Source organism: Oryctolagus cuniculus, chromosome 3 (assembly GCF_964237555.1).
Source record: "Oryctolagus cuniculus chromosome 3, mOryCun1.1, whole genome shotgun sequence".
Lineage (NCBI taxonomy): Eukaryota > Metazoa > Chordata > Mammalia > Lagomorpha > Leporidae > Oryctolagus > Oryctolagus cuniculus.
This window is the reverse complement of record NC_091434.1, coordinates 63,691,337-63,719,323: the sequence shown is the minus strand read 5'-3', so window position 1 is coordinate 63,719,323 and position 27,987 is coordinate 63,691,337. Positions and strand designations below refer to the sequence as shown.

General features: G+C 42.0%; 2 protein-coding genes across 25 annotated transcripts in view; one reads left to right on the top strand and one right to left on the bottom strand.

Moving 5' to 3' along the window:
- NFE2L2 (NFE2 like bZIP transcription factor 2) overlaps nucleotides 1-373 on the bottom strand; it is a 186,040-nt gene extending 185,667 nt beyond the window's left edge. For 4 of the 21 annotated variants that reach the window (XM_051849403.2, XM_070070629.1, XM_070070635.1 and 1 more), the window contains exon 1: nucleotides 149-280. Coding sequence is in view for 4 of the 21 variants with exons in the window: in XM_051849400.2 (XP_051705360.2) it covers nucleotides 149-239 (91 nt within the window). In the remaining 17 variants the exon portion in view is untranslated. Of the gene's footprint in view, nucleotides 1-148 lie in introns of all 21 variants that reach the window. The other 17 variants (XM_051849400.2, XM_051849399.2, XM_070070637.1 and 14 more) reach the window with 14 other exon arrangements.
- Nucleotides 271-27,987, top strand: part of AGPS (alkylglycerone phosphate synthase) — a 136,963-nt gene continuing 109,246 nt past the window's right edge. For all 4 annotated transcript variants that reach the window (XR_011387229.1, XM_002712307.5, XM_070070624.1 and 1 more), the window contains exons 1-2: nucleotides 271-615; nucleotides 26,565-26,654. Coding sequence is in view for 3 of the 4 variants with exons in the window: in XM_002712307.5 (XP_002712353.2) it covers nucleotides 290-615; nucleotides 26,565-26,654 (416 nt within the window). In the remaining variant the exon portion in view is untranslated. The remainder of the gene's footprint in view (nucleotides 616-26,564; nucleotides 26,655-27,987) is intronic.

Below are 27,987 nucleotides of genomic sequence, written 5' to 3'. Positions count from 1 at the left end.
GCGCTTACCCCTAAAAAGCTCCTCGAGAGGCCCAGGCCACACCCGAAGGCACCTCCCAGGATTCCAGGACTACTGCGGGGGCGCTTGTGGTTTGGCTCTTGGACCAGCTCAGCCCAGTTGGGCCAATAAGGGGTCGGCTCAAACTCACCTGCTCGGCAGGTGCTCCCGGCCGAGGCGTGACCAAGGCGGGCGGGCGGGCGCGGTGGGCGGAGGCAGAAAATGTGAAGCTCCAGGCGCATGGCACCCGCCGCCCAGTCGCCGCGGTGGCTGCCGGGATGCGCCGCAGCGAATGGTCGCGCCGGGCGCCGCTCTGAGTGACCTTTCACCCGCGCCCAGCGGACCCGGGCGGCAGCACAAGGCGGAAGCCATGGCGGAGGCGGCGGCTGCAGCGGGCGGGACCGGCGCGGGCGCGAGCTCGGGCTCTGGAGCTGACCGGGATCGGGACCCAGATCGCGCAGGGCGGCGGCTGCGGGTTCTCTCGGGCCATCTGCTGGGCCGGCCCCAGGACGCTCTGAGTACCAATGAGTGCAGAGCGCGGAGAGCCGCGGCGGCGGCCACGGCGGCGCCCACGGCCACTCCCGCCGTGCAAGAGTCGGGCATCATCCCCAAGAAGCGGTGAGTACGGCCGAGGGAAGGAGCTGGTGGCGAGGGAGCAGGCTGGGCCTGTGCTGCGTGGGGGGCGGGGGGCGGGGAGGGACAGGGAAGAGGGGTACAGAAGGTGACATGAGTGGGCAGAAAGCATCCCAGTCGCGCAAAGTACGGACCCACCTCTCTGTCAGGAGACTGGACGGGAGCCTGGACTCTACCGGGACAGGATGGTGGACTGTGGCCACTGTGTGAGGGTGACAGACCCGAAGAATTCTTACAGGGGAAGAGTTTTAAAGGAGTCCCTTCCCTTGGGTTCTTAATGCCAGGAATTCATTCCTTTTCTTGAACGAATACTTAGGGGCTGTGGTTTTGGAATGGGTAACAGGGATTCTGTTAGGCTTCTCCCAGGAGGTTTCAGGTTAGCACTAGAAGATGATCACAGGGTCCCCTTCTAATTCGTGAAAGCCTGAGTGTGTGTTGGGGGGGGGGGGGCGTTGGTGTCCTGGAAAAAGGTACCTTTTGGCTTCTGTGGAGTAGACTTCTACTTGCTTATGGGCATGGTCTTTGACTTCGAGGGAGGAAACCAATGAGTGAGTGGGTAAGAAGCAATGAGCCATAAACACTAGTTAGTGATGGAGGGTGTGGTGTTGAACTCCGTGTAACCAGCAGCTAAAAGACAAGGATCTCTGGATGAAGGATATTTCTGACAGATCTTGAGATGTGACTTCTGGGGAAATCTTAATCTGATGAAATTTACTGGGAGGAGCTGTTTGCTGAGATGTGGCTTTGAGTGCATAAACTCTTGAGAGTGAAATAAGATGTTGCTAATGTCTAATGGGTACTTGCAAAGTATCAGAGATGTGCTAAATCCGTCATTTCTTTTATTCCTTCCCAAGCCCTGAGATAGGTACAGTTTTATTCTGTCTTACAGATGAAGTTAAAAAAGAAAATTTTTAGCTTAGCAGATACACTGTGTGGCAGTTTAGAATTGGAAAGCACATCAAATTTACTTCAGTGCCAAGTTCTCAAGTTATACTACTACTAATGAGTTCATTCATTCAACATGCATTAGTCTTTCTCTGTTACATACATACTATACTAGCTATGCAGAGATTTAAGAATGCAGTATTTAAGGAGCAAATGCAGTATATAAGGAGCAAATAGCTTAGTAGCTGAAGTTCTAATAGTGTAATGACAGACTTAACTGGTAACTGTAGATCATAGTTACTTAATCTAGTTTTGGGTGTGTGTGTGTTATGACAAAAGCTTTCAGAGTTAAGATTAGCTGAGTAAATCATGAAGCTTGCATTGGAGATAGCCTGCCTAAGTAGAAGAGTGTTTTTGGGAGGCAAATAGTAGGTTCGCAGGTGAAGACATGAGAGACAAATAAGGGAACTGCTGGCAGTTAGGTTTGGCAGGAGCTGGTGAGAGTGACATGGATTAAGGCTAGGGAGGTATCTTGGTTGCAGGATTTTGCCTGGGGCAAAATATGATTAGATTTACATTTTACAAAAGTCCCTGGAACCAAACTGAAAAAGGTTGAGCAGTTTAGCAATATAATGCTCGACCTGGGTTTGAATTTCTGCTACATGGTTTAAATTGCGTGACCTTGGGCAAATCACTTAGCCTTTCTCAGAGGTTTAGTCTCCTCATTTATAACCATAGGGACAATCATTTCGGCTTTGCAGTATTGCTGTGAGAATTAAAAAATACAAAAGTGATCAGGTGCTTAGTATAGGGCCCGTTAACGCAGCCCCTCAACAAGAGGTAATTGTAATTTTCATTGTGTCTAAACACAGAGGGCCATTAGGAGACTGGTAGGCTCATGAGAAATGGTGGGATTGTGAACTAAGGCATAATTCAGAGAAGAAGCATTCTGTTAGTGAAAAGGTTAGGAAGTAAACTTTTCTAGAACTTGTTTACTGGGTGGTAGGAGAGGGAGGAATCAAGGATCACATCTTGTCCTCCAGCTTTAGCTGGAGCTATAGTAGCCATCATTGGGCTTAAAACTTTTAAATAGCTTCAGACACATCTTTCTCTACTCATTTGTATGCACATATGTGTGATTGTACATTTGTATGTATTTTCACATTTTAGGAGCCGAGAGGGCTGGTTTTCCTTATGGCTCAATTTAGATTCACTGCTTTCAAGGAAAAATAGTAATGCATACTAGGTGATGTTTGAAGCTTTCTATGGCTGAAGATGACTGCCTCCAAGATGTGGCTGCTCCAAGGACTGGAAACAGCAGTTGCTCAGGCACAGTTGTAGCATGAGTTGTGCCTGCTCTTTGGATTAGGGTTAGGTGGTTAGTGGTAAAATCTTGTCCTGTATGAGTATTTTGAAGACAGAGAGAGAGAGAGAGAGAGAGAATGAGAATGAATGAGAATGAATCTTCCATCCACTGGTTCACTCCTCCAGATGGCCTTAAAAATTGCAGCTGGACAAGGCGGGAGGAGCCAAGAGTTCCATCTGGGTCTCCCATGTGGGTGGCAGGGATTCAAGTACTGGAGCCATTATCTGTGGCTTCCTGGGCACATTTGCAGGGGACTAGATCAGAAGTGGAACAGTCAAAACTCTAATCAGCACTATGAAATGATATGCAAGTGGCAGTTTAACATGCTATGTCACAGTGTCTGCCCAGGAACCGAATTGCTGGAGGCATCAGCACTGCCTTCCAGAGCCTGCGTTAGCAGGAAGCTGGATGGAATCAGGAGCTGGAAATGGGAATTGGACCCAGGTTCTCTTATGTGGGATTTGAGCATCTTAACTGCTAGGCTAACCTCTTGCTCTCTGGAGTAGTGACTGGAAGACTGAAATTTCATGGCTTCGTTCTTCTTACAGAATAGTCATGTGCCTATTGATTTATTCAGCGTTTGTAGGGTAGCTGCTTTGTGAGAGGTACTGTTCTAGGCACTGGAAGTAAAGAAATGAATAGTCTTCATCCTGAAAAGAAATTGCAATCTGGGGAGGAAGATACACTTTCCAGGATAATTAGAGCCATTGTAGTTACAGGTATGGATGTTGCACAACGGAAGCAAAGAGTGATCTGCTTTATCTGGGGGGCCAAGGGAAGCTTTCTGGAAAAGATTTTAAAAATATTGGTGATAGTTTGTCAGGGTGACTGGATGGTAAGGAGAGTTTGTATTGCAGGCAGAGGTGACAGAGCAAAGCAAGGGGATGTGAAAGTGCATATTTATTTAGGTAACTAGGGAGTTCACTATTACTAGAGGTGGGAGGAAAATGAAGAGAGCAGGGCAGTGGCAGATCATGGAAGCACTTGGCCTAAAACTCTTGAGTCATTCATTCATTCACTCATTTAGGCATGTAACGTAGAGCAATGAACACATGCTCTGCCCTTAGGGAACTTGCATTCTAGTTGGAGTGGATGCAGTGAGCAAACATGTAATATACTATGTTAGATGGTGACAAATGTAATACAGGAAAATGAGGCAGCTTGGGAGGTGGGGGTAGGTGATGGAGAACCTTGAAGAAATTGTGCTGGAAAGAGGCATGCTTGGATTGGGTTTGGCTTAAGAGAGGTCACTCTAGCTGCAATCTTATGAGTGGAGAAGGGTAAGAATAGGCACATTGTCGCTCCCCCTCTTCGTGGAGGAAGGACACTAAACCCTGCCTAGGCTTCATATCCGAGTCACGGCACCATTATGTCGCTCCCCCTCTTCGTGGAGGAACGACACTAAACCCTGCGCTGTTCTTTCGTCTGCTCGGCCCTCCCCGGGTTTGCTGCTGGTTCTTCCCGGGTTGGCTACTATCCCTTCCACCTCCGTGGAAGGGCAGTTCCCCCTGGCCACATTCCCCACTTCCGCAGGGGAGCGGCACACCGCCGGCCGGCTCTCTCGGGGCTGCACAGGTGTTCCTTCAGCTAGATGTTCCCCTTAGATGTTCCTGGTGCATGCCGTCTCTCTCCTCCTTTATAGTCCTCCTCCGCCAATCCTAACTCGGCTGCCCACACGCCGAGTACGCTGCTCTCCAATCAGGAGCAAGTCCTACAGTTTATTGGTTGAACTGGAGGCAGCTGTGTAAAAGCTGTTTTCTTCTCTCCCAGCGCCGTATTGTGGGAGAGCAGATGCATAGAATAAGTCTTAATTCCAGTAACTTAGTCTAGTCCGAATTGCTCCCCACAGCACATGGATAATTTGGGGGAGCCTGTTGTCAGAGTGAGAAATAATGATAGATTAAACAAAGATGATGGCAATGAAAATGGGGAAGAGGGGGTGGGTCGGAAAGTTTTGGAAGTTAGTGCAGTAGGTGATAACTTTTTTTTTTGAAAGATTATTTATTTGAAAGGTAGAGTTACAGAGAGAAGAGACAGAGAGAGGTCTTTACACATTCCTTAGGATTCTGTCATTCCTCTTCTATTTTCAATCAGTCTGCAGACTCCCATAGCGTAGTAAATGCTAATTAGTTCTACAGTTTTAAAGTTGTCACCTACTGGGGCCAGTGCTGTGGCATAACGGGTTAAGCCACTGCCTGCAACGCCAGTGTCGGCATCCCATATGGGCGCTGATTCAAGTCCTAGCTGCTCTACTTCCAATCCAGCTCCCTACTAATGCACCTGGGAAAGCCAGGAGCCAGATGCTTCATCCTGGTCTCCCACATGGGTGGCAGGGGCCCAGACACTCGGGCCATCCTCCACTGCTTTTACCAGGCCATTCCCAGGGAACTAGATCAGAAGTGGAGCAGCTGGGACATGGACTGGCATCCATCGCAGCCGCAGCTTTACCTGCTACGCCACAATGCTGTCCTTGCATTGTTTTTTTTTTTAAAGATTTATTTATTTATTCAAAAGGTAGAGGTACAGACACACAGGGAGGGAGAGAGAGAGAAATCTTCCAGCTACTTGTCGCTCCCCCTCTTCGTGGAGGAGCAACACAGGACCCTGCGCTGTTCTTTCGTCTGCTCGGCCCTCCCCGGGTTTGCTGCTGGTTCTTCCCGGGTTGGCTACTATCCCTTCCACCTCCGTGGAAGGGCAGTTCCCCCTGGCCACATTCCCCACTTCCGCAGGGGAGCGGCACACCGCCGGCCGGCTCTCTCGGGGCTGCACGGGTTCCCTTAGATGTTCCCCATAGATGTTCCTGATGCATGCCGTCTCTCTCCTCCTTTATAGTCCTCCTCCGCCAATCCCAACTCGGCTGCCCACACGCCGAGTACGCTGCTCTCCAATCAGGAGCAAGTCCTACAGTTAATGGGTTGAACTGGAGGCAGCTGTGCGGAAGCTGTTTACTTCTCTCCCAGCGCCATATTGTGGGAGAGCAGATGCATAGAATAAGTCCTAATTCGAGTAACTTAGTCTAGTCCGGATTGCTCCCCACACTACTGTTTTATTTCCCAAATGGCCACCATGACCAGGGGTGGGCAAGGCTGAACCCAGGAGCCAGGAGCCTCTTTCTGGTCTCCCATGTGGGTGCAGGGGCCCAAGGACTTGGGCCATCTTCTGCTATCTTCCCAGGCACATTAGCAGGGAGCTGGGTTGGAATTGGAGTAGCCGGGACTTCAACTGGTGCCTGTATAGGATGCTAGCACTGCAGGTGATGGCTGAGTCATCTGAGCCATAGCTGAGTCACAGTGGCAGCTCCCCGAATTTTTTTTTCCCAATTTTTAAAAATTATTGTAATGTTATAGAAAAGAGAAGGAAGATTCCTTGTTTACTTCTGTTCCTTTACACTGTTAGCCACTTTCCCAGTTGTAACTTTGGCTCCAGTCTCATTGTGGTTTGTTTGCATTATGAGTCAGAAGTGCTCTGTGGCAATTTTTACAGAGGTTATTAACTCTTCTGATTCATGTCAAAAGAGTATCTGATGAAGAATGCTGCTAATTAACTTACTTGCTTATAATGTCGTTTATATGCTGCTTTTTAAAAAGTAATATATTGGGGCAAGTACTGTGGCAAACCGGTTAAAGCCCCAGTTTGTAGCACTGGCATCCCATATGGGTGCTGGTTGGAGTCCTGGCTGCTCCACCTCCAATTCAACTCCCTGCTAATGCACCTGGGAAAACAGTGGAAGATGGCCCAAGTGCTTAGACCCCTGCACTTACGTGGAGACCCAGAAGAAGCTCCTGGATCCTGGCTTTGGATTGGCTGAGCTCCAACTGTTACAGCCATTTAAGGAGTGAACCAGTGGCTGAAAGACCTCTTTCTCTCTCCCTCTGTTTCCACATACCTCTGTAACTCTGTCTTTCAAATAAATAAAATAAATCTTTTTAAAAAAATCATATATTATTTACCATCCACCAGAAGCTTTGGTAGATACTTTCCAGGAGGAGAAAGGCTCAGTCTCTTGTAAATGTTTCCAGTGAAGCATACTGAAGCCAATAGGAGCTGACACATTTCTGCAGCAGATATTTGCAAAAGTGAGCTGACTTTGACTTACATTATTTGACAGAATTTGAGCCTATTTTGGTAGTTATGTGGCATGAAATACTAGTCTACTTTGAGTTCCTAGTTAGGAATTCCAGTGATAATAATAATAAGACTTTTAATTTGAATATGTCCAAATATGCCAGGTACCATGCTAAAGTTTATGCATTGTTGTCTCTTAAAATTCTCTTACAGCGCTAGGAAGTAGGTGATGCTGTATGTATGTTACAGGCAAAGCAGTGGAGCCTCAGAGAAGTTAGTCTAGGTCATGCAGCTATGAAATGAAAGAGATGGCACTTCACCTCTGGTCTTACTCCAGAGCCCATGTTTTTTCCTCCTGCTGTATTGCTACTCTTGAAGTTGTTCCCTGGGGAAAAATTACCTACTTATTTTTATTATTCATCAAGTTGCTTTCTGTGTCATGCCAAGTTTCAGACCTTTTGGATTAAATAGATCATGATGAAATACTGTGCCATGTAGTTAAGAAGGCATTAGTTTATGTTGTACTTGCTGAATAAATTATAAAATGTATCTAATGAAAATGAAATTCATAACTTACGAAAATATAATGCATTATTTAAGGAGATAGAACAGCCTGTTTGTGTGTGTGTGTGTGTGTGTGTGTGTATGAGTAAATTTTGCTCTTTGGCTTGTGAGAAGACAGAGTTGGAATAAAAGTGAACCAAGAAGAAGAATGTGGAAGACCCAAGATCCAAGAAAAAGGGAAGACAAGAGAGGCGATCTGGAGGAGTTAGTGCTTGGCCAAATGTTCTCTTAGCACTGTGAATGAACAAGAGACCCTGAAGACGTAATATTTATTGTTATTTGATGTTATACTTCTTAGATTGCATTTTGAGACAGACTAGACTTTTTCTAAATAGAATTCTTTAAGTTGAGAAGTTACCTTAATGTAGAGCCATCTATCCTATGGTCAGTTAATAAAAATATCTGGGAATAAATTAAATGATCTTTTTAGGATGCGGGAAAATGGAGTGCTGTTGCAGTCAGATGAGATACTTTATGGAACAGTTCAAAAGCAAGTACTAAGCAAGTATTACTCCTTTTGATTTTATTTCCTTGCTTAGAAGATTATTTCTGTTCATCAGATTAATATGTTATTTTCAACCTAAAGCAAGTCAGAGGTTTGGGCCAAGTCTTGAGTATCATCTACCCTTCTGACATAGAGTAGTAATTGCCCTCCCTGCATTAATGCCGTCTACTGGATTTTAAGGGTAGTGTTTTATCAGATCTCTGTTCCAAGTTGTGAGTTCAGAATCATTTGAAAGGTAGTATACAGGATACAGACAGGGGTAAAAATGTGAGCATTTTTACTGATAAAGCTGTTTGGATAACATGGCTTAGATCTGGATTCCCGATGTTTCCTTTGAATTAGATTCTATCACAGGCAATGCTAGCCCATGGAAGGAAGGACTCCTGCTGGGACAGGGCCAACGCCAGTAAGCCTAACACATGCCATCGTGACCCTAGAGCATAGCCTCTCTGTAGTGGAGAGATTCTAAAGAGTAAGGGCTGACGCCAGGTGCTTGCTGCCTTTGCTCAGAATTCACTGACCAGCTTGATGACCCCTATGAAAACTGTGTGTGTACACGTTGGGTAGAGGCTAGAAGCATTCTTGTTGTTGAAGCTGTCCACATTGCAAACTAGAACCTGGAGAATAGGGGTATTGTTGGAGTGCTTTTTGAGAGATTTGATGGTAAGTGAACAGCTGCCTCATTAGCATGTGTTATCCCTACTGCCTACTGAACACTTTACAAAATTTCCTTTACGTTTCTCTAAGAGGATCTCTCCTAATGAGAGAGATCTCATTTCAGGGCTATCTCTTGTTTTTATTGATATCTATTATGTGCTTTAGATGCACATTAGAATTATTGCTATTCCCAGGTCGTTCCTTTCCTTTCACCTCTTTGATACGTTAGCATTTCCCAAACTATAGTACATATAGCCTGATGTTCCTGAGATAATTTGAGTGTGTTTTTTATATATATATATATATATATATATTTTTTTTTTTTTAACAGGCAGAGTGGACAGTGAGAGAGAGAGACAAAGAGAAAGGTCTTCCTTTTGCCGTTGGTTCACCCTCCAATGGCTGCCGTGGCTGGCGCACTGCAGCCGGTGCACTGTGCTGATCCGATGGCAGGAGCCAGGAACTTCTGGTCTCCCATGGGGTGCAGGGCCCAAGCACCTGGGCCACCCTCCACTGCACTCCCTGGCCACAGCAGAGAGCTGGCCTGGAAGAGGGGCAACCAGGACAGAATCCGGTGCCCCGACCGGGACTAGAACCCAGTGTGCCTGCGCTGCAAGGCGGAGGATTAGCCTAGTGAGCCGCGGCGCCGGCTACGTCTTTAAAAACAAAAAGATACACAAAAATGAAAAGAACAAATCACATGTTTAAAACTTAAATTTTTATGAAGTAATTATATATGTCTTATTTATGTTTAGATTAGGAAACAGCATTATCAGTACTCAGGAGCTCCCATCATGCTCCTTCCAGTGGCCTCTCCCACCAGGGTGACTACCACCTTGATTTCTGATTCTATAGTTTAGACTTGCCTGTTTGAATGTCATATGAATGGGATTGTTTGATGGAATCAGACATTGTGTTCTCTTTTGTATTTGGCTTCCTTGTTCAGTGTTAACGTTTGTGATATTCATATGTGTTGTGGTATCTAGTTATATTTTGTTTACTTTCTTTCCTGAATAGTATTCCATTTTATGGATATATAACACAGGTTATTTAGTCTATTACTGATGAACATTTAGATGATTACTTTTTTGCTTGATTATTTAATATAAAGTACATATTAAACTCATTCTTTACAAATATAAAGATTATTGCATAGGAAGGGGCTAAATTACTCATAGTATTTAGTATTTATTCCACTTTCTTAAGTATATCACTTATCTGAGATAATAAACAAAATTATTCCAGTTATTGAATTATTATTGTAAATATATTGAAGCTTTAAATACAGTGATCTCAGAGTCCTTGTAATGTTCAAATATTTCTTACAAACTTAGAAGATTTTGTTTTAAAATCATAGGTATAAATCTGTTACTCAGTTATGTGACTTGCAAGTCATTCTTATAGACCGGATTCTCTTAAATTTTGTCAGTACATATAAGTGATTTGTTTTTGTGTGGTTTTAAAAAAACAAAAACAGGAGTATCTGCTTTTGCTTTTTTTCATAAGCATTTATGTATTTAATTCTGGATCTTTTGATAGTTGAAATATACTTACTCATTAAGGAAGACTGCTCCTAGTAACTGCAGTTACTTTTGATGAGAGAATTTTGCCATATGGGTGAGATTTAGAGTTGCAGATACCATCTTGTCACTGACTAAGAACACTCTTGTATGATTGCTGATAATGTTTGGTTTTGCCAGCAAGTTTGAAGGTATTAACCAGAGGATTTGGCCAGGATGCTGATCACATTCTTTTTAGCAACTTGCTGGGACACACCAGATTCTATTTATAGTTGCTATGTCAGTGACCTTATACCATCCAATGGAAGAGTGTTCATGTATCCTTTGAGTAAAGTAATTGATTTATTTAATTCATTATATTCAAGGAAGTTTACCACTACCACTCAGATTGATTCCTTGGTTGGATTTTGCATTAATTTTAAAAGGTGCTTTATAGGAATCCAGCATCAGGGATATTAAAATGACATCTACTTGAATTCTCTTAGAACTTTAACTCATCGAGATACAGTATATTGACTGAATGTTTTGCCGTATGCTCCAATTTTGTAAATCACTGCATAGTGGAATTCCTATCATAATCAAAATGTTCTCTAATCTGTGTTACCCATTATGGAAACCAGTAACCACATGGGGTCATTAAGCATGTGAGTATGGCTAGTGTGACTGAAGAACTGACTTTTAGATTTTGTTCCATTTTAATTAAATTTAAATAGACACAAATGGTTACTGATACCATGTTGAATAGGACAGCTGTAGACTGAAACCTAACTCATTCTGTATTATTTTTCTTCCTCAAATGGAGTTACTTTTCTGGGTTTTCTTCTCTTAGTTGAAACTAGTTCCACAGTCACATCCCTCAAACCTTAATCCTGAAGATTGTTTAATTTTTTTCCTTTTAAGACTGAACTCTTAATTTTTCAAACTAAAAAGTCTGCATTTGCCTTGCTGTTTATTCATGTTATCTGATCTTCACAACTACCCATTTCACAGATCAGGACACTTGGCAGACAATAGTTACTTTCTGGCTTACGATAGTAGAGCTTAGACTTGAATTTAGATCATTTATCTCGGCCAGCGCGGCGGCTCAATAGGCTAATCCTCCACCTAGTAGCACCGGCATACCGGGTTCTAGTCCTGGTTGGGGCACCGGATTCTGTCCCGGTTGCCCCTCTTCCAGGCCAGCTCTCTGCTGTGGCCCGGGAAGGCAGTGGAGGGTGGCCCAGGTGCTTGGGCCCTGCACCCCATGGGAGACCAGGAAAAGCACCTGGCTCCTGCCTTCGGATCAGTGCGGTGCGCCGGCCGCAGTGTGCCAGCCATGGCGGCCATTGGAGGGTAAACCAATGGCAAAGGAAGACCTTTCTCTCTGTCTCTCTCTCTCACTATCTACTCTGCCTGTCAAAAAAAAAAAAAAATCATTTATCTCAAGTCTAAAGCTTTCTTTTTGATATACAGATATCACCAAGTCCTATTCATTTTCCTTCACAGTCTTCCACATTTCTTGCACATTAAACAAGTACTTACTCATCAGTTGTTTAAGCACTTGGTCTACATCAGTGGACACAATGGACAAAGATCTCTGCTATCTTGGAGCTTATATTCTGAAAGCTGAAATGAATAATCAACATAATAAGTAAATTATTAAGTATCTTAAAGTGTGGTGACTGTTTTGGAAGAAAGAAAAAGGTGCAGAGTTAGGGTTCGAATTTTAAATGGGATGTCACTGAGAGTGTGACGTTTGCCTAAATATTTGGAGATGAGAATTTAGCCGAATGAATAGTAGGTCAGTGAGTTTTCCAAGCTGAAGAATAGTGTGTGCAAATACCCTAAGGGAAGGTGGACATGTGACATTTTAGGAGAGTAGCAAGGAGACTATAGAGTAGCTGGAATCAGTTTACATCCTTACCTCTCACCATTGCTTAAAGTCTGTACCTTTTATTTTTGTAAGAGGAATGTCTCCACATCTTACTTTCTTATTGTTAGAATATATTTTTATTAACTTGAAAGGCATGGAGAAAGAGTGAGAGTGTGAAAGGGAGAGATCTCATCCATTGGTTTACTCCCCGTTTACCCACAACAGCCAGAGCTGGGTCAGGCTGAAGCCAGGAGCTGGGAACTCCATCCAGGTGCCTCTTGTGGGTGACAGGGACCCATACGTGAGCCATCACCTGCTGTATCTCTGGGTGCACATTAGCGGGAAGCTGGAATAGGAAGTGGAGCAGCTGGGACTGGAACCAGCATCCATATGGGTTGCCGGCAAGGCAGGTTGCAGCTTTACCTGCTACGCCACAGCACCAGCCCCATTTTTGAGCATTTTTGAGCACATCTTTCCCTCGTGCCTTTCTTTGGAAGATCTTTGTTGATTGACACCAGATTGCAGGGTCTATTGATTTTGGGATCTTTTCTTATTAATTTTTTTTTTTTTTGACAGGCAGAGTGGACAGTGAGAGAGAGAGACAGAGAGAAAGGTCTTCCTTTGCCATTGGTTCACCCTCCAATGGCTGCTGTGGCTGGTGCGCTGCGGCCTGCGCACCGCGCTGATCTGAAGCCAGGAGCCAGGTGCTTTTCCTGGTCTCCCATGGGGTGCAGGGCCCAAGCACTTGGGCCATCCTCCACTGCCTTCCCAGGCCACAGCAGAGAGCTGGCCTGGAAGAGGGGCAACTGGGACAGAATCTGGCGTCCCGACCGGGACTAGAACCCGGTGTGCCTGCGCTGCAAGGCGGAGGATTAGCCTAGTGAGCCGCGGCGCCAGCTTTTCTTATTAATTTTGTAAATTAAGGATGTATTGATCCACCTTGTATTAGTTACCTTTTCTTCATGATTTCTCTGGTTATGAACAATAACTAAAATTCTGTTTAGTGCTCAAGGTCATATAATAACTAGGTATGGAGCTTTTAATTCATTTAAATTAGCTAGACTATCTCCTGCCATCTCCTTACTTTCATCTACCCAGGGTTGTTGGAAGTTTCTTTAGTGTCTTCTATTTGTTAAGCACTAGGGAGGAAACAATCTAGTTTTTCGCTTTCTAGGACACATAGATGTGTTAAGGAAGACTCGTGTGTCTTCTATTACTGTATGGTGCCCAGTGTTAGAATGGAGACAGGGGAGTGGTGACTGCTACAGAAGTTGGAAGGGCAACTTCATTTTAAAGACAAGACTAGGAGGGTTGGAAGAGTGCTAGTCTATGTTAAGATGCTTTGCAGAAATTCTTAAATCTGAGAGTGAAAACATTGATGAAAACATTTGGATGAGAACAGTATCAGAAGACTTAGGGTAGGAAAATGTGAATATAATGTTCATGAAGCCAATGTGGCAGTTGGCAGTAGTAATAATAGGGGCCTTCAGCCATCTGGATAGCATTTAGATGTCTTACTCGGCTAGCAGCAGAATGTCTGGCAATTATTTTTCAATTATAAGAAAATGGGAGGGTAAATAATGTTGTTATTCTGAAACATAATACATTCTATTGCAGAAAAAATAGAAATAATGGATAATCAAAATGAACACAGATATTTGAACTAAGAGATAATCACCTTGGCATAAATCCTTTCAGACATAAGCATATGTGTGTAAGGTTATGCAGTAGTACTGTCTTGAAGCCACTATTTTCATTTACTGTCTTGTGCATAACTTTCCATGTGAAGAAATATTAATATACAACATCATTTTTAGTGACTCAAAGTATTATACTATACATATGACTATAATTTATTTAACCAGTAGTGTATTACATTTATTTGTTTCCAGTTTTCCCTGTTATAAAGAATGCTGTGGTAAGCGTTTTACAAAAAATTCCTTAATTTCTTTAGGGCACAGTTTTAAAAAGAGCATTGGCATACATCATTCGTTCATCTCATTGAGCAAAGACAAAAATAAAGGACAACTGTATGTTAGGACTTAATCTAAGAATAAAGAAAAATAATTAGAGTCCTTGAGAAAATACTGCATTGTGTTTGAGCAGATTTATAACATCAAAATTAAGAAAGTAGCTTTCTATAAATTCAGTTAAATAGGAAACTAGATGTTTTGGCCTGAGTTTCTAAGAAGAAACCAAAACATGACTACAGGGAACCTTGCAAACATTGCTTAACCTTGTCCAGGTCTCTGTGATGATGAGGAGTGAGAGCTGAGGCAGCTGGCTTAGATATACCATTCAAGCCACTTCTTGCTATCAGTAAGTAATGTACAAGCCAAGCTTATTCACATGGCTTCTATATGCTGCTCAGGCAAATCCCATTATGTGAAGTGATGTACTTTAAGGATTATGGTGACAGCAATTGTTATTTCCCTCTCAGCATTTTATTTTGAAAAAGTTTGAATATATTGCAAAGTTGACCTTTTTTTTTTTTAAAGAATTGTTTTATTTTATTTTGAAAGACAGAGTTACAGAGAGAAGTAGAACCAGAGAGAGAGAGAGAGCTCTTCCATTCTGCTGGTTCACTCCCCAAATGACTGTAACAGCCAGAGCTGAGCTGATGTGAAGCCAGGAGCCAGGAGCTTCTTCCGGGTCTTCCATTCAGGTGCAAGGGCCCAAGGACTTGAGCCATCTTCCACTGCTTTCCCAGGCCACAGCATAGAGCTGAAGAGGAGCAGCTGGGACTCGAACCGGTGCCCATATTGGATGCCAGCTCTGCAGGCTAGGGCTTTAACCTGCTGTGCCATAGCGCCGGCCCCCAAAGTTGACCTTTGCAATAAACACTGGTGTGCAAACCACCTAGATTCTGCCATTAACATTTTTCTGTGCTTGCTTGTCACATATCTGCCCATTCATTTCTCTATCCATGTGAATCCATGCTATTTTTGATGCATCTTAAAGTAAATTGATAGTTTATTTTTGAAGAAAAAGTTCTGCTTTTTTTTTATATTGATTGGTTTTGATTTCCGCATAGTATTTGCTTTGTGTTCATAAAGTATTTGTGACTTCACAACTATTAGACTGCCAATCTAATTTTGTTTACGTTTCTAAATTCTAACCTGCCATATGCCATTTTCAGAAAGTACATGCTAGTTTTCCATTCCTGCCTTTAGATTTTATATAATTTGTAACTTTTCAAAAAAGGAATTCTTTTTTTTGGGTACATGTATTAATCAGTATTGACTATAACTATTAATTCATTATAAGTGTTAATCAGGACTATTGGTTATAGCAGAAAGGGGGAATTTATTGTAAGAGTACAAGGGCACCAAAAAACTCAGGGCACAAATGGAGCTTAGCTTCAGGATAAAATTAGGGCTGAGAGCAAGAAAGCTATCAGATTTCTTCCTAGGGTCACTTCTTGGTAGTATGTCCTGTATACTTCTCTAAGTATATCAGTTTTCCTGCTTTTCTGTCCAAATGGAAAAGTATGGCCACTCCCTCACTCCTCCATGATCTTCAGCCAGTAGCAGAAAATAATTGAATAAACTTGTCCCTAATACCAGGGTCACATGATGACATTACTCTAATCAGATATTGCCTGGAAGGAGAAGGTAGTGATCATAGGACAAAAATGGCTGTGGAGCTCCTACATATGCTAATTTACTATGGGTGTCTGCTTTGAAAGAAGACACGACCAGATCATCTGCTCCTCTTTTTGATGGTTCCTTCTCTGGAATCTTGCTCCATGGGTTATTTTTTTTTTTATTTTCCTCAAGTCACCAGTCTTTCTGTTGACTTTTTCTTTTTTTTTCTTTTCTTCTTCTTCTTTTTTTTTTTACAGGCAGAGTTTAGACAGTGAGAGAGAGAGGGACAGAGAGAAAGGTCTTCCTTTTCCATTGGTTCACCCCGCAAAATGGCCACTACGGCTAGTGCGCGATCTGAAGCCAGGAGCCAGGTGCTTCTCCTGGTCTCCCATGCGGGTGCAGGGCCCAAGCACTTTGGCCATCCTTCACTGCCCTCCCTGGCCACAGCAGAGAGCTGGCCTGGAAGAGGAGCAACCAGGACAGAATCCGGCGCCCCAACCGGGACTAGAACCCAGGGTGCTTCGCCGCAGGCGGAGGATTAGCCAAGTGAGCTGCAGCACTGGCCTCTGTTGGCTTTTTCAATTGCTTAAAAGGTTGCTCAGGTAACTTTCTCAAATTGCTTTTTTTTTTTTAATCCCTCTCAAAAATCATCCATAACCTGATTATAAAATGCTTAGTCATCCTCTTGATCCATTCCCAATACCTAATATTATTTGAAAGTCAGAGTTACACAGAGAGAGGAGGGGCAGAGCGAGAGGGGTCTTCCATCTGCTGATTCACTTCCCAATTGGCCGCAATAGCTGGAGCTGTGCCGATCTGAAGCCAGGAGCCAGGAGCTTCTTCTGGGTCTCCCACGAGGGTTCAGGGGCCTAAGGATCTGGGCCATCTTCTACTGGTTCTCTGCTTCTGCCTCTCCCTCTGCCTCTCTGTAGCTCTGCCTTTCAAATAAATAACTCCTTTAAAAAAAATCTTTAAAAAAAAGTTTTTATTTATTTGAAAGAGTTACAGAGAGAGGTAGAGACAGAGAGAGAGGTCTTCCATCTGTTGGTTCATTCCCCAAGTGGCCACAATGGCCAGAGCTGGGCCTATCTGAAGCCAGGAGCCAGGAGCTTCCTCTGGGTCTCCCACGTGGGTGCAGGGGCCCAAGGACTTAGGCCATCTTCCATTGCTTTCCCAGACCATAGCAGAAAGCTGGATCAGAAGTGTAGCAGCCGGGACTTGAACTGCTGCCCATATGGAATGCCGGCACTGCAGGTGGCGACTTTACCTGCTGTGCCACAGTGCCAGACCCCAAGTGTGTATATTTTTAATTTGTTTGAATTCTGCTATGCCGTGGCTCGTATTGTCTCCTTTATGTTCAACATTGTTTTAAAATCTCTTCACTTTTCTGTATATCTGTCTACTTCATTGCTCTTGATTACTGTATAGTATACAAAATTCACAGAATGCATTTTCAACTTTTTTAAAAAAATACATTATTTCTGGATCTTTGTGGAGAATGGGACTGGAAATGGGAGAGGGAGCAGAAGGAGGGTTGGGATTGTGGCTAGGTGGGTGGGTATGATGGGAAGAATCACTGTATTCCTGAAGTTGTACCTATGAAATGCATGAAGTTTGTATTCCTTAAATAAAAGGTTTCTCTGGGGGAAAAATGCATTGTTCATAGTTTTACGAATCTCTCTCTCTCTTTAAAGATTTACTTATTTATTTGAAAGGCAGAGTTGCAGAGAATCAGAGGGAGAGATAGGGAGAGTGAGATCTTCCATCCACTGGTTCACTCCTGAAATGGCTGCAATGGCTGGAGCTGGACTGATTTAAAGCCAGGAGCCAGGAGCTTCTTCCTGGTCTCCCACATGGGTGTAGGGGCCTAGGGACTTGGGCCAGACTCCAGTGCTTTCCCAGGCACATTAGCAGAGAGCTGGATTGGAAGTGTAGTAGCTGGGACTCTAATGGCACTCATGGGCTGTCGGTGCCTCAAGCTGTGGCTTTACCTACAACACCTCAGCGCTGGCTCCCGTGTTTTCTGTTTTACTTATCAATTCTTGTGGTAATGCATCCATCTACTCTCAAAAATAATGCTTATGGAATTGTGTATGAATTTGTGCAGTATATGCCCATGAGTTGTATAATTGGGTTATAGAATTGGTACTGTAAGTCCGCCACAAAACACACCAAACACAAGAGTAAGGGAGAGGGTTACTTTGCTGGGGGGGTGGGCAGGTAAATAGGAGCAGCAAATCCCATCAGGATGGGGTTGGAATTGATACAGGTGTTTGGGCCATGGGGTCACTTGGCTTCCAGCCATGGCGGTGGGGACTAGAGCCTAGGATGGTGTGTGTAGGGTGTAGATCGTGCCATAGATAATACTGTGCCATTTTACAAACAGGTACTACCTATGAAAGCTTAGTACATCATTGTTCTGTTCAGTGACTTATCAGTAGTGTATGGATTCCTTTGATTCATGTTCTTGGTAACAATTTTCCATGTTCTAAAATCTCTTATACTTAAGCCACTTTGCACCATCACACAGGAAGAATCAACTTATTACATTAAAGGGCCAAATTTTTATTATGGCAACCAAAGTTGGAAGCTTAGAATGGAATTTGAAGGGAAGGTTGAAATTTGTGCTGAAGTTTATAGTGTCATAATTACATGGGAGTTTTGTAAGGCTTATTGTCTGGAGGGCAGGGCTATCACCTTGTTGACCCATTTAGAAACCTTATCTTGTCAGAGTCAGTCTTATTAGGTAGTCTGACTTCTATTGACTGCCCTCACCACTTACCCACTTACCAAAGTTAATTAGTATTTAGATAGACTAATTGATGATGGAAAGTAGAATTATTGAGCCTCATCGCCACTTCAGTTGGCCTTCTCTGGAGGAAGTAAAAATATAATTAGATGAATGTAGCTTCATGAGTTTTATATCAAGGCTAGAGGAAATATTTTATGCTTCAGATTTTTGATAGTGTCAAGCTATCCAAAGCCTGATACCATTCATTTGTTTTTCAGTTCCAATGTTGTAGCAATCACTGGGGAATGGGTAGCAGTTTTATTTTTTTTCTTTCATATTTTCTGGGGGGGGGGTTAAAGTACACATAAGTTTTTGTGTTTGTAACTAAGCTATTTAAGTAAATTTACCTACTTGAAAAGGAATTAGTTGTACTGTTGTAGAGGCAGCATGCATTATAAGTAGTTTTACAGTTCACTACTGAGTTTTTAGAAATAATTTTGTAGGACCAGTAGGTTGCCTAAAAACAGGATTTTTAATGTATTTTAAAGCATATACAGTCTAAAGAATAATAACCTTACATTTCACAGAATGCATTTTCAACTTTTTCCCTCCTCATTACACTTTTATGTTTATACTGATACTCAGCTTCAAATGTGTTATTTTTTTATTTTTTTAAATTTTTTGACAGGCAGAGTGGACAGTGAGAGAGAGAGACAGAGAGAAAGGTCTTCCTTTTGCCGTTGGTTTACCCTCCAATGGCCGCCGTGGCCGGCGCACCGCGCTGATCCGATGGCAGGAGCCAGGTGCTTCTCCTGGTCTCCCATGGGGTGCAGGGCCCAAGCACTTGGGCCATCCTCCACTGCACTCCCGGGCCACAGCAGAGAGCTGGCCTGGAAGAGGGGCAACCGGGACAGAATCTGGCGCCCCGACCAGGACTAGAACCCAGTGTGCTGGCACCGCAAGGCGGAGGATTAGCCTAGTGAGCCACGGCTCCGGCCTTCAAATTTGTTTTAAAATAAAGAATCCAATAGGAATAATGTTTCATTTATGGGGATATTCTGGTGGCATATTTTTTCAGAGGTCTATTTTATTGATGAAATTTTTGTGTCTTTCTAATCCTTTTTTTTTTTAACTTTACTTTCATGATTTCCTTTAGTTTATCTTGCTCTTCAAGTACATAAGCATACTTCTTGATTATAGGATTTTAATTAGCACCAAAAAAAATTAGTCACAGATTTTTTTTTAAAATTTATTTAGGGGTCAGAGCTGTGGCAAACTAGTCTAAGCCTCTGCCAGCAACACCAGCATCCCATGGGGTGCCAGTTCATGTCTCAGCAGCTCCTCTTCTGATTCAGCTCACTGCTATGGCCTGGGAAGGCACTGGAAGATGGCCCAAGTCCTTGGGCTCCTGCACCCATGTGGGAGACCCAGAGGAGGCTCCTGGCTCCAGGCTTTGGATTGGCCCAGCCCTGGCAGTTGTGGACATTTGGGAGTGAACCAGTAGATGGAAGATCTGTCTCTCTTTCTCTCTGTCTGTAACTCTGCCTCTCAAGTAAACAAATAAAATCTTTAAAAACATATTTATTTATTTGAAAGAGTTACATAGAGATGGGGAGAAACAGAGAGTGAGTGAGTGAGAGAGAGAGAGAGAGAGAGAGAGAGAGATTGATTGATTTATCTGTTGGTTCATTCCCCAAATAGACCCAACTGCCTGGGCCAGAATCCAGGAGGCAGGAGTTTCATCCAGGTCTCCCATGTAAGTGACAGGAGCCCAAAATGTAGGCCATCTTCTGCTGCTTTTCCTGGGCCATTAGCAGGGAGCTGTATCGAAAATGGAGCAGCCAGGACGTGAACTGGCGTCCATTAGGGATGGTGGTGTTGCAGGTGGCAGCTTCATCCCCTTGCCACAATGCTGACCCCACGGATTTTTTTTTAAACTTCTGTGTATTGTTCTACATATGGAATTGATTTGAATTTAACTGGTACCAAGGTTGGTTAGCTTAAAATCCAGCACTTCCAGCACTGTGCCTTCGTTTCATACTTAAAAAAAAATTATTAGCTTACCGAACCTTTTTTGTTAACCCAGAATGAGAGTAGACTAAATTTTTTTCCCTTATTTTCCTTAGTCTCTAGTGAAAAATATCATAATTAAAAATAGTAATGATAAAAACCATGCATTTATATATTTTTGCTATTAGAAGAATTGTAATATGATTAATTTATGTGTGAATGGACTGAAAAGCGAAAAATTCCCATTTTAAGAATAAATAGGCCGGCGCTACGGCTCACTAGGCTAATCTTCCGCCTGCGGCGCTGGTACCCCGGGTTCTAGTCCCGGTTGGGGTGCCAGATTCTGTCCCGGTTGCTCCTCTTCCAGTCCAGCTCTTTGCTGTGGCCCCGGTGGGCAGTGGAGGATGGCCCAAGTGCTTGGGCCCTGTACCCACATGGGAGACCAGGAGAAGTACCTGGCTCCTGGCTTCAGATCGGCGCAGTGTGCCGGCTGGAGTGGCCATTTGGGGGGTGAACCAATGGAAGGGAGACCTTTCTCTCTCTCTCTCACTGTCTAATTCTGCCTGTCCAAAAAAATAAATAAATAAATAAAGGGACTTTATGATCTTATTAATAATAAAGCTAAATCTAAACATTTTACTTAGAGATTATGCAAGTAATGTCCTTGGGAAGTGGAAAATACTGAGTATGTATATCATATATATCATGGGAGAATACTGCCACCTTGTGTATGTGTGATGTTATTTTAAAAGTCCCTGTTTTCTTTTGTACACCAGTCAGCAGTGCTTTTGCACCATTTAGTATTGTGGTCAGAAAGAAAATGCATAAAACATTTGTTTTATTTTTCCATGCAGAAAAATCAAGCCAGCTTTTTATGGTAGGGGGAGGAAGGATTTTATATCTGAAGATATTAATTTTGGTGTAATCAACTCTGAGAGTTGGAATATATGAGCGCTCAAAGGCAAATTGATCTCTGGTGTTAGTTGTGAATTGCATCCATTTATGTGAATCTTATAGAAGGTTGGTGATTCTTTGATCATTCTTTAATTCAGTATTTGCAATGCTTTGGGATTATTTTGAGTGGCAGACTTCCTTATGCTATACGAGGTGTGAGGCATTTGGCTTACTGACACAACTATATTCCCTGATTTTGAAATCATTTTCCTTCAGGTCAAGTTCAGAAGAATGACTACAAAAATAAAAAGATAATAATGCTCAGAAATAATACTGATGTGCTATAAAAGGGGGATTCCTTTTATAATTTTGGTTATTCAACTTAACTGGTTTCAGATTATTGCCTTTCTAAAGAGGAAGAATCATGAGACTGTTAGCCTTTGGAAGCTGCAACTCCCGTAGCTGTCTGACTGTGACTGATTTTGAACACAGTTTCTTTATCTGAGAAATGAGCAGTTGATCTGGGTGGTTTCTAAGGAGTTTTTTTCAGAAAGGTTTGCTCTTATTTTAAAATGTTAATGCTGTGATGCCCTTCAGTTTACTCATTGTACTATTAGCTTTGCAATAAGTAACTTAAAATTTTAATATAACTGCATAGTTGTGCTTAATTATTATGTTAGTAAATTGAGAGAGTACATATATATAAAAATTTAAAACTAGAGCCTAGGAAATTTGCCTACTTTTTATTTAACACATGAGTACTTGAAGCTATCAGAAGATTGGTTTATGGGTAACTGAGGTTTTAATTATATATTGTTTAAGTGACAATGCTGATCATCAGTGCATCCCAATTGCTTACATTTTAACTTCTGAAAAGACTCTAAAAATTTTTGTAAATGAGGTAGTCCATATGGTAAAAATTTTCTGACTAGGATTGCAAGAGAGAGAAAGGTACATTGGCCTACAGCTGAAACCTTGGAAATTAGATATTACACAACTTGAAAAAAAGTTTTTTTAAAGATTTATTAATTTATTTGAGAGTCAGAGTACAGAGAGAGAGAAAAAGAAAGGTCTTCCATGGGCTGGTTTACTCCCCAAATGGCTGCAATGGCCAGAGCTGAGCTGATCTGGAACCAGGAGCCAGGAGCTTCCTCTGGGTCTCCCACACAGGTAGAGGGGCCCAAGCCAAGCACTTGGGCCGTCTTCCCCTGCTTTCCCAGACCATGGCAGAGAGCTAGATCAGAAGAGGAGTAGCCGGGATACAAACTGGCATCCATATGGGATGCCAGCGCCGCAGGTGGAGGCTTAGCCTACTACGCCATAGTGCTGGCCTGACAAGTTGAAAATGTAAGGTCTAGGAGCCATTGCTGTGTGTAGCAGGTTAAGCTACAGTACTGGCTGGCTGAAGTCCCAGCTGTTCCACTTCTGATCCAGCTCCCTTCTAATGCCCCTGTGGAAGTCAGTGGAAGATGGCCCAAGTCCTTTGGACCTCGTAAGTACATAGGAGACCAGGAGGAAGCTCCTGGCTCCTAGTTTTGGCCTGGCCCAGCCCCAGTCATTGCCACCATTTGGGGAGTAAACAAGCAGATGGAACACTTACCCCCACCCCCCTGTTTCTCTTTAACTTTGCCTTTCAAATAAATAAATAAATCTTTAAAAAAATTTTTAGGGCCTAAGATAATATATAAATCTCTCCATTGTGTAGTGTATGCAGCAGCAGATCTTTCCTGATCACTTTGATTCATTTACTTGTGAAGTTAAGAGTGAATGAAGCCGGCGCCGCGGCTCACTAGGCTAATCCTCCGCCTAGCGGCGCCGGCACACCGGGTTCTAGTCCCGGTCGGGGCGCCGGATTCTGTCCCGGTTGCCCCTCTTCCAGGCCAGCCCTCTGCTGTGGCCAGGGAGTGCAGTGGAGGATGGCCCAGGTGCTTGGGCCCTGCACCCCATGGGAGACCAGGAAAAGCACCTGGCTCCTGGCTCCTGCCATCGGATCAGCGCGGTGCGCCGGCCGCAGCGCGCCGGCCGCGGCGGCCATTGGAGGGTGAACCAACGGCAAAGGAAGACCTTTCTCTCTGTCTCTCTCTCTCACTGTCCACTCTGCCTGTCAAAAAAAAAAAAAAAAAAAAAAAAAAAAAAAAAAAAAAAAAAAGAGTGAATGAGCCTGTGCAGCCAGGTTTAGCTTTTCCCTTTGGGACCATCTGGGAATAATTTTTTTTTTTAAGATTAATTTATTTTATTTGAAAGGCAGAGTTACGCAGAGGCAGAGAGAGAGAGAGAGAGGGAGGGAGGGAGGGAGGTCTTCTATCCACTGGTTTACTCCCTAGATGGCCTCAATGACCGGAGCTGAGCTGATCCCAAGCCAGGAGCCAGGAACTTCTTCTGGGTCTCCCACGTGGGTGCAGGGGCCCAAGGACTTGGGCCATCTTTTACTGCTTTCCTAGGCCATAGCAGAGAGCTGGATCAGAAGTGGAGCAGCCGGGACTCGAACTGGCCCCTGTATGGGATGCCAGCAATGTAGGCGGCGGCTTTACCTGCTACTCTGCAACGCCGGCCTCCTGTTTTTTTCAATTCTAGGGATAAATTTAAGGAAAATTATTCTCATTGTTAAGCTATATAAGCATAGAAAACTCAACATCTGTATTGAAATGATTTCCCACTGCTTGGTGGTTGTAATAGCAGAGCAAATGGATTACGTTGATCTCTTTGAATTTATTTTGTATAATACAGGACTGCTGTTGTGTGGAGTGTAGAATTCATGAAAATGTTTAAATTCACTAGTAATTAAATGCTTTCATGTATGAAAATTTATGCATATGGGGAAATGTTAATTTATTGAAATTATATTCTTCCTATATAAATTATTATGGAATATAAAATATTAAGTACATTATAATTTATAAAGCGAAGAGAATTAAAACATGAAAAAAGTAAAGTGAAAGATAACTTAACCTGTTTTTAGAAAGTATAATCTTAAGGAAATTAGAATGTCAGTCATGACATTAGGCATGAGGGTTTTTTGTAGAGATTTTTGCAGAATTTCTCTTCCAAAACTTCCCTCTGTGGTGAAGTAGGAATGTTGTGAGATAGAGTTGTGAGATAGAGTCTAGTTTAAAACTCACTCATCTATAAAACTAGCCTCTGTATTAATACTAGAGGTATTTTAAAATTTGTTTTTATATAGTGATATAGTTTTTGTTGCTGGCAAATTACAATTTTAAACAGAGCCTTACGGAGTGAACATTGTGTTGCGGTAGGTTAAGCTGCTATTTGATATAACTACATCCCATAATAAAGTGCCAGTTACTCCTCTTCTGATTTAGCTTCCTGCTAATGCATCCTGTGAGGCAGTAAGTACTTGGGTCCCTGCCACTACATGGGAGACTTAGATGGAGTTCCCAGCTTCAGCCGGCACATTCCTGGTTATTGCATGTATTTGGGAGTGAACCAGCAGATAGAATCAATCAGTATCTCTTTCTCTTTCATTCTACCTTTTAAATAAATAAATCTTAATTAAAAAAAGATAAATAAAGCCTTCCTAGTTTGTTTCAATTTTATAAAGATGGAGATTCTAATACACCTTTTAATTACTTATATCTAGTTCATTTGTTTTATGTTTGGAAAGCTTTTGATTTAAAGTAAGAATTATGATTGTAATGAAAAATATGCCTATCATTTATCATTTTCTCTGAGAATTATGGAAAATTAGAAGAATGCTTTCTGAGTGTGTCTTTGTTTATTTTGAAGTCTTAAAGCAGCAAATATCTTTCTAGATAGAGATGTTTTCATCAAGTTATTTCTATCCAACTGCATAGTTGAGTTTGCGGTAAGAAGATTCACCACCAATTTATTTTAGTAGTCAAGATCACATTGGAGAACCACATGAAAATATATACTAGAAGATAGCCATGTCCCATATTGAAGTACTTGGTTTCAATTCTCAGCTCTATCTCCTGACTCAAGCTTCCTGACAGTGCAGACCCTGGGAGGCAGCAGTGATGACCCAAGTAATTGGGTTCCTGCAACTCATTTGGGAAACCCTGGATTGCATTCCCAGTTCCTGGCTTTAGCTGTGTGTCCCAATCCCAGCCATTGTGGACTTTCAGGGAGTGAACTAGCAAATGGGAACTTGCTCTTTCCGTCCCTCCCTCTCTGCCTGGTTATCAAAGAAGTGAATACATAATAAAAAAAATTTTAAAACCCTTGTAATAAAAATTGACAGAATACTTCACTGCCCTGGCTCTTTGTGTTATGCATAGGCTCAGACCTCCTTATTCTTATGTGATATGCAAAATTGAATGAGTGAACCATTGATTTTAATAGAAACTATTTTTGAAATACTGGTATTTTAGAAATTACAAATACAATTTTTTTTAAAGATTTATTTTATTTATTTGAAAGAGTTAGAGAGAGAGAAGTCTTCCATCCGCTGGTTCACTCCCCAAATGGCTGCAACTGCCAGAGCTGAGCCAATCTGAATCCAGGACCCTCTTCCGGGTTTCCCACGTGGTTGCAGGGGCCCAAAGACTTGGGCCATCCTCCGCTGCCTTCCTGGGCACTTTAGCAGGGAGCTGGATTGTAAGTGGAGCAGCCAGGTCTCAAACTGGTGCCCATATGGGATGCCAGGACTGCAGGCTGGGGCTTTAACCTACTGTGCCACAGCACCTGCCCCTGAGATACTGTTTTGAAGTGCTGAAAACTAATATTAACTTATGATATGTAAGTCAAGGTGGAGATTGGTAGTCACTTGGAAACTGAAGCATTTAGAATGTTTACGAATGTAACCCTGAGGTTCTTATATCTACTTTATTAAAAGAATTTACTACTAATGAACTTACCTTGTAAACTGTTTTTTTTCCTCCTAACAACAGATTAAAAGTTGTGACTTTTCCCCTAATATATGTAAACCTTTGTTTCCTATTCAAGTGAATTCTTAGTTTTGATTGCAGAATTCTTTAGGCCAGCCTGTAATATAAACTCAAGAACATGTATGAAAATGAAAAAACATAATATAGGCATGTTTCTTATTTCTTTCTTCCTTTGAATGTATTAGATTTATTGGTTATAGCTCTCTGTGAAGCAGTTGCTGTATATCAGAATGATTCTATATTTAGAGATATTAATATATAGACATTTTAGTGTATACTAATTTTATTTAAACATAATATTTATAGGCACAATGTCTAATTTTATTACTTATTAGCTTTTTAAAAAGTCTTTTAAATGAATGTAAGGGTTGATAGTAATATCAGTGTTGAGACATTTAGCAAAGGTCTCATTTAATTTTTTTTCTCTCATTAGGCAAGAAATTATGAAATGGAATGGATGGGGATATAATGATTCCAAGTTCTTCTTCAATAAAAAGGGGCAAGCTGAATTGACTGGGAAAAGGTAATCCTAGTTTGTTCTTTTTGTTCCTTTTGACTTTTTGTTCTATGAAAAATTTTAGACATGTATAAAAAAGAAAGGATATTACATTGAACCTTCCTCCAGCATACAAACTATTAACATTTTTCCATAGTTGCTTATTTTTTTCATGTAATATTTTAAATTCTGACATTGTCATGTCACGTCTAAATATTTATATATGTATCCCTTTAAAAATAAGGACCTGGGATAGACATTTGGTGCAGTTGTGTAAGATGCCTCTTTGTATGCCCTTATTCCTTATCAGAGTACCTGGGATTAAGCCCTAGCTCCACTCCTGATACCAGCTTCCTACTTCTGTGTACTTGTGGAGATAGTAGGTGATAGCTCCAGTGGGTGGGTCCCTGCCACTCACATAAAAGACCTGGATTGACTTCTGGGTTCCCAGCTTTGACCTGGCTCTGCCCTGGCTATTGTGTACCTTTGGGGAGTGAACCAGTGGGTGGGAGATCTCTGTCTGCTTGTCTTTCTGTCTTTGCCTTTCAAGTACAATAAATACATAAATTTTTTAAGAGGGCCTAATAGAATCTATCATATACCACTTTCATACTTCCAAAATAAGAAAAATTATATAGTATCTAATTATTTGATTCAGGTTTACATTCTCTCAATTGTCTCATCAGTACCATTTATGTGTTGTTTATTTAAATCAGGATTCAAACAGGGTCTACAGCCATTCCACCACCCAATTCTCATGCCATTGGTTTGTTGAAAGTAACTTCATATTTATATCTGGCACTTTGTTTGTTAGTGTGGGATTTGGTTCTTTGTGAATATAAATAATATTTTCAAAATTAGTTTTTGAGATAACATTAAGGAAGAAATTAAGAAAGAGCAGTCATTTGTGTGGTTGGCTTTCACATTTCTGAAATGTTTTGGTAAGGTGTTGATAATGATAAAGAATATTTGTTCAGTCTTATCTCAATAAAACTGGAAAATATTTAAAAAGAATTTTGGAGGGATATTTGTATTGTTGCAGTTTTTTCCAGATGTGGATGGAATTTTAAAATGGTTCTTAATTGATTTTAACCAAAATAGCCCCTGCCAATTCTGTATTTTTGGTTTGTCTATTGAATCCTGATGTAAATCTTGAAAAGACAGTGAGTACAAATCTGGCACTAATACAGTAAATAAAACATTGAGACTAAGTGAAAGCATTGGATCTGATGTATTTTGATTCTGTTCTTGTATTACATTTTGATTTCATATCTCTTGGACATTCATATGCTTAGGTTAATGTTTTTTAAACTTATAAGGTACATAATTATTAAAATTTTAGCAAAGAAATGTTTCATTC